This window comes from Aphelocoma coerulescens, chromosome 2 (assembly GCF_041296385.1).
Source record: "Aphelocoma coerulescens isolate FSJ_1873_10779 chromosome 2, UR_Acoe_1.0, whole genome shotgun sequence".
Taxonomy (NCBI): domain Eukaryota; kingdom Metazoa; phylum Chordata; class Aves; order Passeriformes; family Corvidae; genus Aphelocoma; species Aphelocoma coerulescens.
The window spans coordinates 6,497,617-6,512,438 of record NC_091015.1 but is presented as its reverse complement, the minus strand read 5'-3'; the positions used below and the strand labels follow the sequence as shown (position 1 = coordinate 6,512,438).

General features: G+C 38.2%; 1 protein-coding gene across 12 annotated transcripts in view; it reads left to right on the top strand.

Annotated features, from left to right (window-relative positions):
• The window catches only part of KMT2C (lysine methyltransferase 2C), a 195,768-nt gene that overhangs the window by 117,603 nt on the left and 63,343 nt on the right, over positions 1-14,822 (top strand). For 11 of the 12 annotated variants that reach the window (XM_069006367.1, XM_069006372.1, XM_069006376.1 and 8 more), the window contains 5 exons: positions 5,501-5,620; positions 8,022-8,138; positions 12,901-13,002; positions 13,168-13,272; positions 14,428-14,609. In XM_069006367.1, coding sequence (XP_068862468.1) covers positions 5,501-5,620; positions 8,022-8,138; positions 12,901-13,002; positions 13,168-13,272; positions 14,428-14,609 — 626 coding nt within the window. The remainder of the gene's footprint in view (positions 1-5,500; positions 5,621-8,021; positions 8,139-12,900; positions 13,003-13,167; positions 13,273-14,427; positions 14,610-14,822) is intronic. The other variant, XM_069006373.1, reaches the window with a different exon arrangement.

Here is a 14,822-nt window from a genome sequence, read left to right as displayed (position 1 = left end):
AGTGCTGTTTGGTGATGTTCCATCATATTTTCCACACCATTGTGACTCCACAAATCGAGAAGAGACATAAGCTTATTTTAAAACATTTTAGCCTAATGCAGTGTTTCAGTTCTTTTTCATCTGGAGGTGATCACATTGATCTAAAAACAAGTAAAAAATGGAGAAAACAATTCTGGAGGAAAAAATGCTTGAAAAATAGGTATAGCTGTTTGGAATAAACCAGGTCATGTGTGATTCTTCTCTGGGTGGCACTGAAGATAAATTCTGTCTTCTCAAACGTGGGTTAATTGTGTGGGTTTGGGGTCTGCTTCTTTCTGTTTAAAAAAATAGCACATACTGCTGTTGTGTGGCTTTGTGTCAGGTGTGAGGCTATGCCATACAAATGTTACCTTGCATCTGCAGGAGTTCTTGGCAGCCTGTCTTAGAGGGCAGGGGAGAAAGTTACACAAGTTGGGGGGTTTTTTTGATTAAAGAGATTGTGGCTCCTGTGCCTGGTGAAGTTAACATTGGTTTCACCCCCGCTTTCTTTTGTTGTGCAAAGGAACTGCCACTGCAGAACTTGTTGCTTGTCCAGGACTGCTCAGGTTTAAAATAGTTCCTTCATGGAGTTCTGAGCACTCTGTAACCCCAAAGACAAGCCAACATAATTTCACAAATGGTAATATTCTGCACTTTTTCCTAGAAGTTTGAAAGCTTCTAATATGCAGTTTACTTTGTTGGAATGTACTTTTCTTGTTTTAAAAATGCAAAAAAATACCCATTGCAATGAGGTTATGGAACTTCCTATGAAGAGGAATAAGAAAAAAATTCTCTGGATCTTGGATATATTTCTTCTCAGTTTCATAAGACACATGCTTCCCTGGAGTCAGGGGAATCCGTGCAGAAGGACAGTTTCTGATTTGGATTTGTTCTCATTAAATTAATGTCTTGTGCTGGGCAGTAGGATGAATTACTAGCTCTTTCTTCAGAATCTGTTAATACAATTACTAATAAAATATATTTGAATAATTATTCTGGTTTGCCAGTGAATACAAATGCATAATTTGAAGTATAATTTGCATAATTTGAAGTGATTTCCTGTATTAGGTATTAGTAGTTTGCTTTAGCGATGTATCTGCAACACCACATTGCTCCTGTTTGGAAAGGACTAAAACTCATCTCAAAAATGAGGACAATATTCTGCTTAAAAAAGACTTCATGAGTCCCTCCCAGGGCTGCATTCAGTGTTGCTGGTGTCTACATCGATCTCCTCCCTGGTGTTTCTGCAGGCATCCCAAGTTTGGTTGGAAGCAACAGGAGAAAATCCAGCTTCTAACCAAAAGGGGAGCTGTGTAGAAATGAAAATGTAGGTACAATTATGAACTGTAATTGGCTTTGGCTGGTACAGACTTACTCCACTCTGGGGAATGTGTCAGTTCCTGTCAGTAAGGTGCCCTTCTGCAGACAGTGTTTTTTAGGGCAGCGTGTACAGGAAAGCTGCATCCAACTCTGTGAGAGGACCCTCTACCTGCCAGCCTCAGCACCTCACTGGGTTTGTTCCATGGATTGTCTCCTGTTCCTGTTACCCTGCTCCATAGTGAAGCCAGATTAATTTTTACATGTGTATGAAATTTAATTATTCATAGATCACAGACACTCAGTAGTAGCTTTCAGCTTGGTCATGTTTTTACAGTGCTGTCCTTAGAGTTGTGTCTGTCCAGTATCTTCTCCATGGAATATGCAGATGCTCCACTCTTGCCTATAAACTGCAAATTTATGTCAAGGACAGGACCTCTCTTTAATAATTGCAGATTTCTCTTTCCTGAAGCAGTATCCTTAGTAGAAATTATCGTATAAGTTTATTAATGACTAATCTGACATAGATCAGTTTGAAATAAATCTTCTCAAGGAAAATGACAATTTTCTGTGGGGGTTTATGTTAAACGGTGTTGTGTTTATTCTGTGAATTGAACAGATTTGAAATAGTTATTTTTACCGTGGCACTGTGTACTGGAAAGCATAAGATCGAGTCAGTAAATGGAAGGCATTACAAATTTTGGCACTTAAACACTGGTAGGTAAAGAGTTGAGACTGATAATATTATTTTAGTATTATTTCAAAGTGTGTTCCTTGAGAAGTACCATGTTCAGAGGTATTTAATTTTCATCATGAAGATGTTGGTGATTACTGTTATGCAACACACTGAATACTGTTGGTGTTTTAATAGATTTTTTCAAATGAGACCAAAAAATGCAGAGCACTGTGATAGGTTTGGATGTGTGCTGTCTTGGATGTTATGGCTTTTTTTTGCTGTCTTCACTTACATGGTATCACCAAGTTTGTTGTTGTAAAGGTAGATGTTGGAAAAAAACATCAAAAAAGAGTCTTTTTCAAGGATCAGTTATACAGTTTTCATGCTTGGTGCTTGGTTGGTTTTTTGGTTTGGTGGTGTTTTGTTTTTTTTTAATGAGGGGAGCTATATTTTCAAGTGATTAAAGTTTGTTCACAACCCTAAAATTACATTAAATATTAAATTGCAAATCCAGCTTTGTGCATTTGCAATTGCAGTAGGATTCATGAAGCGTTAAGCAGCTAAACACAGTCAGTGGTAATTTAGTGAGATCTCCTGACCCTTGCTGACACTGGGTTTCCTTTTGTTATAATTTACTTGCAGCTGTGTTGTTCAATTTTGAGGACTCAAGAATATGATGGAGAATTAGAACTTCCTGTTTCTGTCACAGTACATAATTATTGCTGGGGTTCTGATGTAAATGAACCAAATAGAACTTTCTCTTCAGTGTTGTGTGGTAATAGGCATTAATTAAAAGCCAAAATATAATTACTGCATCTCTTTGATGTAATTCATTTGTTCGTGGTATTGTGGAAATGTGTGTTTTTAATTAAGTTTATCTGACCAAGAATTCAAATTTTTCTGATCTACAATAAAACTTGGATTAAATTTCCAATTTAATTCATAACAATATGGCTCATGAATCATATACAATTCATTTTGTTTTGCAAGACTGAATATTTCGTATTCAGATATAATGTTCTTTTAGCTTTTTAATCTTTTGAATATTCTTAATAATTAGAAAAGTTATGTTCTTAAAAGGAGAATAATTCTATACTTCCAGAGTAAGAGTAGGTAATTTTAGTTGTTGATTAAGTATTTTCAGCATGTTTAAGATCTTGAATTTTGACCCTAAGTCAGCATGTTGCCTCCTTTATAGATCGATGTAAAGATTGCTTTTTTGACAAATAGATTTTCTTTGTGTTGCTATACAGATTTTCTTTGTGTTGCCATTTTATAAGAACAGTTACCTACCATGCACTAAAAATTTTAGAAGTATAGGGGAAACTAATTAAAATTCAATGAAAGTTTGAATTTTATCTGCTAAAATTGACTGTTACTTGATATTAAAACTATGGCCGGTATAGTTAAGGTAAATCTCCTGTGCCACAGACCTGCTGATGTAGTTGCCTACCAGTGTATCAAACCTCCTTTTTTTCCCCCATTTCTGACTTGCTGTCCCTGTTCTGTCATGGATGTTCTGTCCTTGTGCCCTGGATGTGAACAGGGTCCATCCATAGCTTTGCAGGTGCAGAAGGTTTCTGCCCAGCACTGTTTCCCTGTTAGAGGGTGAAGAACCTCTTGATCTGCTGAGTTGTCTGCATGATGACCACCTATCTGAAGTCAAGGAAAAAACTGGGGTAGCAAAATCTTCCAATTTAAACTGTTTATTCCAGCACACTCAGTGGAACCCTTGAGCAGCTGCTGTCAGGAGCTGTTCTTCTGGAGTGGGTTTTGGAAGGCCCTTGGCAGAGGGGAGGCATTGATGGCCATCCCAAGCACACAGGTGGTCAGGACACTCAGCAGTGTGTAGCTTGTGTGCCCGATCACCACCTTGTGTGGGCAGAATTGTCAAGTTGTTATTTTTTTAAGTGCTTTGTTGTCCATATTCCCTCTCCTGTGCAGGCAGAGCTAAACTCACAGAAAGCAGATTTATGCTGAATACAATTCTGTCCACGCTGTGGGTTGTACCAAGTGTTGGTGTTTTTACCATGTGACTTATCCATGATTAGGCTTTCAGGTCACTGACAAACTTTCTCTTTTGGCTCTGTTGTGCCAGATCACTTGAAGGATAGCCCTGTTTTCAGTCAGTGGAGCTGTTAGCAAGACACCTCTTTACAGTGAGATGAATATATGTTTTGATGGAGTAGTTAATTCCAAAAAACCCTTAATTCCAACATTCTTGATGGAGAAATTGCATTTCAGAAAAGAAAAAACAAAAAAACACGCTTTGCAAAGCCATCTTATTTTCCTTGATGCTTATTATTATTGTACATCCCAGTATTCAAAGGTGTAAATGTGTTTGGACTTTCCCTTGTGAGCAGTTGTGAACAGTTGGGACTGTTTGTATGCATGAGGTTATTCCATATCAGCCCTGTGATTCTGCTGCAGAATGGCATTTCAGGGAAGGTAAACCTGTACTTGTCATCAGTTTGACTTCTCGTCCTGGTATTCAGTATTTTTCACTCTCACTAATTTAAAATTAGGAAAATGTACTGTCCTTTAACTATTCTAATGTGTAAATTGGCAGTGAAGTTATTTATGATGTCTGTTTCCTTCAGTCTTTATTCCATGCTTGAAAAAGTCTTTTGCAGATTTTACTGTCTATGGGGAGCCTCAACATTTTTTTCCTTGTCGGTCTTTGCATTTTCTTCTCATTTTGCCTTACTTCTAGTGACAGTCATACAATTTCTCACCATGGTGGAAACTATTTAAATAGGGATAATAATTAGTTAAAATGAGTTTCTAGGTGCACCATGTGGATGTATGTTATTACTTGTGCATAATAACGTGTTTAAATGGGATACCACAGCATAACATGGAAACACTGGGGTGAAAACAATTTAGTGGTGGGGGTTTTACAATAGTTTCTTTGGGGCAAACTTGCAGGAATGAGCTGCTTTGTTGATTCCCATGGCTATTTTCCTTTTCTTTTGTCCGGTGGTTTATTCATATTCCTTTTGTTTGCTGTGCTTCCTCAGACTAATTGTTGCTGTGATTGTGGGTAGTTTAGCCTCAAAAGTCAACTAAGGCCATCAGTTTTGTAAAAAATGTGATTTGGAATAGAAAAGGGGATGTTACCACCTCAAAATATCTTTGTCACTGATGCAATAAAATTTAGGCATGTAATTTGTTGTTGTTATGATTGCTTACTTTAGATTTGTATTAAGCTTTGTTTATAAAACTCATTTTGTTGTACTTAACCATCAGTTAGAAGTAAATACTCATTTTAGGGTATCTTTCAATGAGAACCTAAAAATTTCCCACCTTCTACTCACTCAGTGAACTAATTGACTACTTAAGTTAATGTAGAAATGCTTATGCCTGCATGTGCTTTGCTTTTCAGATTTTTTTTTTTGTTGCTTGCTTTTTGCTTTTTGCCTTTTTTTTTTTTTTTTTTTTTATGTTGCAAAGTTTTATACATCTATTTTCTCACCTACCGTATCCTAGGGGGCTTGGAGTACCAATAATACAGTCAGCCCACCTTCCTGGTCCCCAGACATTTCAGAAGGTCGGGACATTTTTAAATCCAGACAGCTTCCTGGCAGTGCCATTTGGAGCATCAAAGTGGTAAATAACTTGAATTTATTTTCATGTATCCATTGCTATCTTTCTGCTGTAGAGATTAGTGGTGAAATTCTGTATCTCACACCTTAATTAATCTTTCATTTTGTTACTGTTTAAGGCCTCTAAAACTTACTGGAACTCTGGAGCTTCCAGGTTAAAAGATGTGAACTCTCCAGAGTGTATAGTATGATGGCATTGCCTTGATTTCCAATGCAAAGAATACTTTGTATTACCCAACTTTTGTGTGTTGAGTACATCACTTTTTGTGGTTGGCCTTATTTGGCTGTCAGAATAAATTACCTGAGAAGGAGAATGTCCTTAAGACTGGCAGTAAGGTAAGCCAGGCATGGAAAGGATCAGAGATCTGAAGGATGGCTTGAATTTGCTGCTGTCGAGAAATCTTGCAGAGTGGATTCAAAGTGACATTGTTTTTAGCTGATGGGGGAATAAATAACAACTTTCCTACCTGATTAGATGGCCCAAAACTTGTATCCACGGTGACATTTATCATTAAAAACACCTGAAGTAACTAAAGTAGAATTCTTTGGTTTAAATAAAGGCAAAAAAAAAGCTAAATGATGAAACCAACAAATACATTTAGCTTCCCAATGATTTAAGTTCATCTCACTTTAACTCTCATGCTAATTTTATTTTAATTTGACATCAGCTTAGCTTTTGCTGCTTTAAGCATTAATTTTCAGCTTAATATTCAGCATTAACATTGATACAAGTATGTGCTTATTTCTGTTACTAGTTGTGTGAAAATAACAATACTGATACCTGGCCTGAAAAAGAAAATAAGAAACTTGTCAGAAGAGTTTCCATCTTAAAAAATTTAAGATTGTATGTCCTGTGTGTGCAAATGTATTAACTCCATAGATATATAAGGACATTTTTTGTTTCACCTCAGTACATATAAATGCCTCAGCCTCCAGTAGCATCCTTCCTTTCACTCCTCAGATATCATTGCATTACATTAACTTGGTGTGTGAGTCAATTTAATTTCTCTTCCGTTTAATAGATGGATGTTAAAAGAATTTTAACATTGGGATCCTTCAATTCTCCCTTTAATTATGACCATAAAGTTCTGTATCTTCTTTAAAGCAGGAGTTGGAATATTTGAGAAATACTGTGCCCACAGTGCTTCTTTCCATCCAAAAAACTCCTGTCTCCATCAGTAAAGACTGTTCATGTCTGTTGGTGACACAGTCCCTGAGGAACTTTGTTGCTTCCATCAGCATTGTTTTATGGAGCAAATGTTTTGCCTTGGTATTAAAAGTATTTTGCAGCACATGTTTGGATACCCCATACTCTCTACTCCATTCTTGGCCTGTGTTAGGAACCAGGAGATTATTGACAAATACGAAATGCAATAATAATTTCAATGCTTATTTTGTAGTAGAAAAGATGCTTATTTGAGTACACGCCATAATTATCATCAGTTACACAGATTAGAGGCTCTGAGACACATTGTAAAGATGTCTGATATATCAGCCAGAATGTGGGGACATGAATATGGTCTTTTTCCCTCTGGAAATGATTAGGGAGGATTAGGAATCCTCTTGTACTCAGTTCATTCTGAAATTAAAAACCCCCGAAATTTCAAACTAAAGTCACAGTATGAATAACAGGTAATTATTACTAAAAACATACTTGCTTTCCCAAAGATAATTGTAGTTGAACACACTGAATACTCCAAAGCACAACACTGCAACTCTGCATCTGCATCTTAAATAAGGAATGGAGAAAAGAAGCTGTCTGTAAATAAGTGGATATTGTGTAAGAAAAACTTCACATTATGGGGAATGTTGATCTGAGTGTAATTGAGAGAATTAATGTAAAAAGCTCTCTCTGTATATGCTGAATTGAGAGAGTTTTGTGGAGCCAGCTCCTGCTTTGCTTTGTGAGCAGGTCTGAATCCTAATAAATCCCAGGTTTCACTTGATTATTCATAGCGTAAGAAAAGCATCTATGATTACGAGTAATCAAATGCCCAGACCCTGTGCAGGAGTCCCATGACTGACTGGGCTGGCTGTTTAAAGAGAAAAGAAAAATGAATCATAGAATAAAAGATACATTTTGGAAACTTTGCAACTGAGGTGGGGGAGAGGGGGTGGGGGAAATCCATATTTCGAGTTACTCTTGAGCAGGAAATAAACATTCCTGGTTTTGGCTGCTTTCTCACTGACGATAAAGGTGATCGTATTATGCCATGTAAGTAATTAAAGGTATTTCACACTGATTTATGCAGAGATTTAATGACATGCCCTGGTGTGCTCATACTCACCTGAAATCACAGGGTGTTTTTTTACTTAGGTTTTTCCCTAGATGCATTGAACAAATTTGCATCCCATATAAAAAAGAACTTGAGGTTGCATTTACATTGTTACCTTAAATTGAATAGGGCCGTGGATCAGGATTCCCAGGGAAGCGGAGACCACGTGGTGCAGGTCTGTCAGGAAGAGGTGGCAGAGGAAGATCAAAACTGAAGAATGGAGTCGGGGCTGTGGTCATTCCAGGGGTAAGGACCTATTTTTTAAAGTTATATTGCAGTCTGTTAATGTAAAATAATTTTATTCAGCTGTAATTCTTGTATTAAAATACTGTATAAAAAACCAATGAGCACTACAGAAGCAGGGGTGTTTGATGAAGCCTGGCTGTTACTGCTTGTGATGAAGAACTAGAACACTGCAGCTTAATGGGCCTGAGGCAGTTCTGTTCTGCTCTTGCCGTTTAAAGACACATCAGTTGGGAGTCTTAAAGTACTCCTTCCATTTCCTCGAGTGGAGAACATGCTGAGTAATGTCAGCACTCACTGGAACAACTCAGAAGGAGGGAGCAGGGTTTGTGCATGAGAATGTTACAGCAGCCATAGGAGACCAGAGCAGAGGTTCTTCCAGACTGAGTGTTGGGGCAAGAATGCAGAACAGAGGAGGCCTGGAGAAGGAGGCATTTCAACAGTTTGTGGCTTGGGGACTTGGTGAACAGGAGGTGGTATCTTTGCCTTGGGCAGCCTGTGTTGGAGCTTTCTTTCATAAATCTTCCCATTCACTTTAAAAAACTTAAGGAAACCATGTTAACCATTTTCAGTTCTGCAGCTCCTCAGCTTGTATTTTAAGTGGCTGCCTCCTGGATTAGCTGCCTGCCCCTCAATGCTCTTAGAGAAGAGACAGTGGAAAGCTGGTTTCTATTCACCTCCTCCATCCATGCCACTCAGTTCTATAGACCTCTGTTATTTCTTCTCCTTTTCCTTCCACTCTTGACTTGCTAATTTGGAGAATGCCAGTATTTTGAGCTGTTCCTTGTATGGAAGCTTCTTTATATTTCTGATCATCAATACCAGTTGTTTTGTCATGTTAGTTTCTTTACTTTGTGGACTTCCATCTGCCATTTTATAGCCCAGCACTCAGCTTTATGAAGTTCTTGTGCAGTTCTTCACAGTTGTCTTTTGGATTTTATTACTCTGAATATCCCAGTCCTGTTGGCAAGCTTTGTCACCTTGCTTCTCACTTGATTTTTCAGATTGCACACGAGTGTGTTGAGCACCACCACCTGTTAGCAGACAGGCCCTGTCAGATTTCCAGTGGTGCTGTTCTCCCACATACAAAACTGATAATTTATTCCCCTCTTTATTTTGTGTCTTGTATCAGTATAGGGACCATTCTTCTAATTCTGTCAGTTTAACTTTTTTTAATTAGCTTTGGTGAAGGGCTTTGCCAAAAGAGTTTGGGAGTGAAGTAAGTTCCATTGATCAGATTTCCCTGTCCCCAGGTTTGCTGACTCCTTCAGAGAGCCCTTCCAGATCATGATTTACCATAACTAAAGCTTCCTTGACTCTTTAACAAATTATTATATCAGTGCCTCTGAGTTCTTTGTTGTGATCAGATATCTACTATTCTGCGCACAGCTTCTGTCCAGAAACCCTTGAGAAAATAATCATTACATTTGCTGTCTCCTATTCTTCAGGAGCACTGAAGTGGTTGTAAGCAAGTGATTGCTCACTGCAGTTGATAGTTAAGGAATTTAAAACTTGAAGTGTTTTTAAAACTCGAAAATCCTACACAGTCCTAGTCTGCTCTCATAAGAAGAAGGATTTCAGTATGAAAAACTTGGACATCTGGACTCCAGAACAATTCATAATCTTGTTCCCCACTGTGGACTTGTCCTATTTGAATGTTCCTTTTAAAGTTTGATTACCAACTAGCCCTGGAGATTTTGAGAGACATCCTGTTCCTTGTATTCAGAGAAGGACTTGCTCAGAGCTTTGTTTTTTGTGTTCTTACATGTAATCTGTTTAAATTTGTTGTCACACTTTCTGCTGCCCGTCTAATAGTATCTTGGAATATTCTGGTGTTTATGATCTGAAAAAGGAACAATCATTTCTGTCATTTTTCCCTTTTAAAGCATTGGATGGTTAAGATTCATAAGCAAATCTGTGTAGCGGGTTGGGTTTGAAACCGGGCGGAAACACCAATTTAGTGTAGTGGTTTGGTCCAAAATACTCATTACTGTTTATCTTCTGTGAGATAAGAATTAGGAGAAATGCAAAGCAGGCACCAAACTTGAAAGAATATAAAGAAGTTTATTAACAGACTTAACAGAAGAAAAAAATTATACCACCTTCAGAACTCTCCTCCTCCCCCACCTTCCTCCCTTCTCCCACTGACAATGTAAAAAGACAACCCTTCAGATGTTCAGTCTGTTTACCACTTCCATAATAACCTTGTTTAGTCCATTTAGAAAGAGAAGTCTCTTCTTGCTCGTGCTATGAAAACAGTATCACAGCGAGACAGCCACCCATTTCCAAATATTGTTCAGTCCATTTAGGAAGAGGAGTCTCTCTGCTCGCAATGTGAGTCCCTTCCCCCGACTTGCAGCTTTTCCCGCAACTGCTTTCGAGGGTCCACTCTTGAAGTTTTTTTGGGGTACAATTTTAAGGCTGAGCCATTCAGAAACAAAAAACAGAGGCCCTTCTCCTTCCCTGGGAGCAAAGGGTCTTCCTCATCTTCATCGTTAGGACTATCTCTGGGAGTATCTCTAGGAATTGAGGTTTTCTCCTTTCCCATTTGGAGCAAAAGTCCTCATCTGGTTCATCTGGTTCATCTCTCCCTGTCCAAACTTCTCATGAAATTACAGCTGCGGCAGCATCTGCCTATCTCTGCACAGGTGCTTTTGCTTACGAGTTGAACACTCCACCCTCCATATCTTCATGAAATTACAACGGGATACTCTGATATATCATAGCTTCACAACAGAATTTCAGCTTTAAGCATCTCCTCTCTCTCTTCCCTCAGGTTTTCAGCTCTTCACAGCAATAAAAGGGTTAATCTCGCCTCGGCCTTGCAGCTGTGTGGCTTAAAGAATTGTCCATATTCAAACTGGCCAGCTGATAGGTTTGGTCAGGTCCCAGAGGAAACTGTAAGCACCCCTTAGCAAGGACATCCCTTCCAGGACTATGCTTGCTAACCTATGACAATCTGTAATTTTAAACATACAGGATGAATTCCACTTAGGCTAGTCACAGGCACCTTAATGAATTGGAGGCATCCACATAATTATTTTGGTGTTACAAAGCACAAATCTGTACTTTAAGAGAAGCTGGGATTTATAGATCAAACTTCCAAAGTTTTTGTAATTGAACAGAGGAGAGTGGGTTAGGTAACTTGCTGTAAATACAAAACAGACATCACTCTCCACAATTTCCTACAGAAATTTGTTCCTTTGCGTCATCAAGTAGATGGCAGCTCCAGAGTTCCAGAGATGTGGCTGCCTTCTGATAGAGTAGATTAAGTTAGCAATACCAAGAAATCAGCCTTTTGCCAGATAAACGTTTGAAATGGGAGTATTTTCAGTCAATTTGCACAAAATGATTATTACTCAGCATGGGATCAGTGGACAGTCACACAGATTTGGACATACCTTGGTGTCTCTTGGGACTGGGGAAAAAGGTGGCTACCGGTTAACCCATGGTGGGTCAGTGCTGGGATTCAGCAAACACCAACATTGCAGCGATTCAGTCCTTCAAATTCTGCTCTTTTGAATGTGCAATTACAAGAACTTCGTGGAACCTGTGGAAAAGTGGGTAAGGGGAGTGTTCTCCCTGAAGGTATCCAGGTGTTTCAGGTGCTTTGTAGTTACATGGTCAGTTACAGTTGTGCTGCAGTGCTCTCAACTGTTTGGTAATTAAAACACATAAAGAATATATTCCCTTTTTAGCTGTTTCTCAGTAAATGCTGAGTTTCAGGAGGATTCCTCTAGCTGATGGAATGTCCCTAGAGTTATGTTTGGATTTATGAAATATTTAAATTATTATTTAAAGAAAACTTATCTGTGTAGGACTTATACTGTATTTAAAATAATCCTCGTTTATATAATTGGAACAGCTGGTAAAATAAAGTTACATTTCTCTATCATGCATTTGATCTTTCATATGGAACTGTGTGCCCTTATATTCCTGGTTCAGAGATGGTAGTTGGGCCTTTTAGTTCAAATTCATGGACAGCAAATTCTATATTGCAGGATTCACGTGAAAGTCAGAACACAGCTGAAGTCTTTCATTCTTGTTTCTCTTCCTCAGAAGCTGTACATACATGAATATGCTGAATTAATAAAGGTCAAGTCAGAATAAAAATCACTTTATGAAAAAGAAAAATGACTGTCTATAGTAAGAGCTGATAAATTGAGATCCAAACAGCTGTTTCAAGTTCAGTGCAAGTTTTTATGGTCAAGATAGATAAGCCTCATAAACTGCTTACAGCAAGTAACTTTAGAGCTCTTGCTTTTTCCTCTAATATACTTGGAACATTAGGTAAACCACATTTTAGGCAATATGGGACAAACTACATTTCTGCAGTTGCTCTTTGAATTAATACTCAAAAGCCTGTCGCTGCAATTAACTTTTTGATAAAAAGAACTTCAGTGTTTACATGCAGGGAGCAGAGCAGACTGGGTGCAGTATGACAATTTCTGCTTAGTGATCTTTTTCTTAGACTGTGTCTTTCATTTCATTTGGAAGTGCAGTGGGGTAATATGTGAAGGTGGAAAAGGAGAGGAAAGAATATGTCTCTAAAGCTATAATACTGGTGATTCTTGTACTGATGAAAAAATGTGAATTAATTTCTGTTCAGTAATTTCAAGTAATTTCTGATGGAGGTATCTTTCCATAAAAGTTTAAACTGTACGAATAAATACTTGCAAAACTCCTACTTAGGGAATGTTTCATTTTGTCTCATGTCTGAGAAAAAGTGATGTGCTTTCTGTTTGTGTTTTGTGTTTTTTAATAGGTCACAACCATGGATATTTCATCTAATAAAGATGAGGAAGAAAACTCAATGCATAATACAGTTGTCCTCTTCTCTAACAGTGACAAGTTCACTCTCCATCAGGTTAGGATAATAGTTATGATTTTTCTTTTTGTTTCCCTGCTCTTAATTAGAAAAAAGTGAATGAATGTCCTTGTAAGGAGCAAGCTAGTTGGATTGTACAGTTACATGTTTTCAGAATGCAGTGTCTGGCACGTGTTTAGAGTCTGCTCTTCTGTGTCATTGCAGGATATGTGTGTGGTTTGTGGGAGTTTTGGCCAAGGTGCTGAGGGCCGGTTGCTGGCCTGTTCCCAGTGTGGGCAGTGTTACCATCCATACTGTGTCAGTATTAAGGTGAGTGCTATTGTTACACACAAAAGTTGCTTGATTACACTGTTTTCATATTGTACTTTGATAGCACTATGCTGCCTTTGGTTTTGTGGTAATTGGGGGAGTCATTAACTTGTTAGATATTCATCAGCTAATGTGACCGTTATTTGTATGCGACTTGTGAAAGACTTTAATTAAATGTCATTTTATAGTATGCATAGCCTCAAGAGAAATTAACCTTTTTGTAATTTCACAACCGTAAATAGCGCTGATTATCCAGCAGTTGGTTAAAATAACAGTTTGAGATATAAGCTTTAAACGTAGACACAAGCAGAATTAAAAACAAAGAAAAAATTATACTGCATCTTCATTTACTAGGGGCATAAGGTTTAGTTGATTCAATTTGCCTGTTGGCTGTCAGAATTGACAGCAGTTGGAGTGGTTAATTAATACATTTTACATTCATTAGTCTAGGAGAGAATGTGTGAAAATTAAATTTGAATGCTGTGAAATGACCTAGCAAGCACAAAATAAGCTATTTACTGCAATATATACACTATACACTTTCCATTGGTTGTGATATATCTGTGTAAAAGTGGGATTTTTTTTTTAAACATGTCAAAAAACTTTATTTTGCACATACTTTACAAAATGCCATATGCGTATTTCATGCAATTATAATTTGACTTTTTGTTTATATACATATACTACTCTTGCATTATATATCAATTGCAGTAAGTTAGCTGTTTGCTTCAGATGACTAAAATTCCAGCACTGTGGTCATGAAATGAGAGGATCAGGTTGAAGGAACCAGAATGTACACAAGTTTCTGGGACCTGGCAAGATGCATCCCAGAGTCCTGAGGGAATTGCCTGATGCAGGTGCCTCGCCACTTTGCATATTTGAAAAGTCCTGGCAGTCAGGTGAAGTCCCAGGTGACTGAAAAAGGGAAGCATTGCACCTGTTTTTAAAAAAGAGTAGAAAGGAGGACAATTTCTTTCTGTTTAATCCATTCCTGTTCATTGAAGCTTCAGAAAGTCTAATTGATGAAGAGTTCCTTGAGATGTGGGTGGTGTGCCCAGAAGAGCATTCTGAGCTCCACAAGCCAGAGCTTAGTTTGTGCATTGATCACACTTCACTGAGCCATTTTTAACTTAATTCTCACCTTGCCTTTTGCAGATTACTAAAGTGGTACTTAGCAAAGGTTGGAGGTGCCTGGAGTGCACAGTGTGTGAAGCCTGTGGGAAAGCCACAGATCCAGGGAGACTCCTCCTGTGCGATGACTGCGACATCAGCTACCACACCTACTGCCTGGATCCACCCCTGCAGACCGTGCCAAAGGGAGGCTGGAAGTGCAAATGGTGTGTTGGGGCCTGGGGTCAGAAATGCTGACTGCTGGCCTCCTCTGCTTCTCCCTGTCACTTGGTGTTTGTGATGCCAGTTGCATTGTAACAAGGTTTTTATTGTGTCTAAGTCAGGTGTATTTAACAAAGCTAACAAAACGCTTTTTTTGAATTGTTTCATTCAATTATCAGTCTATTAAGGAAACTCTTATCTCCTCGTAGAACTGCTTC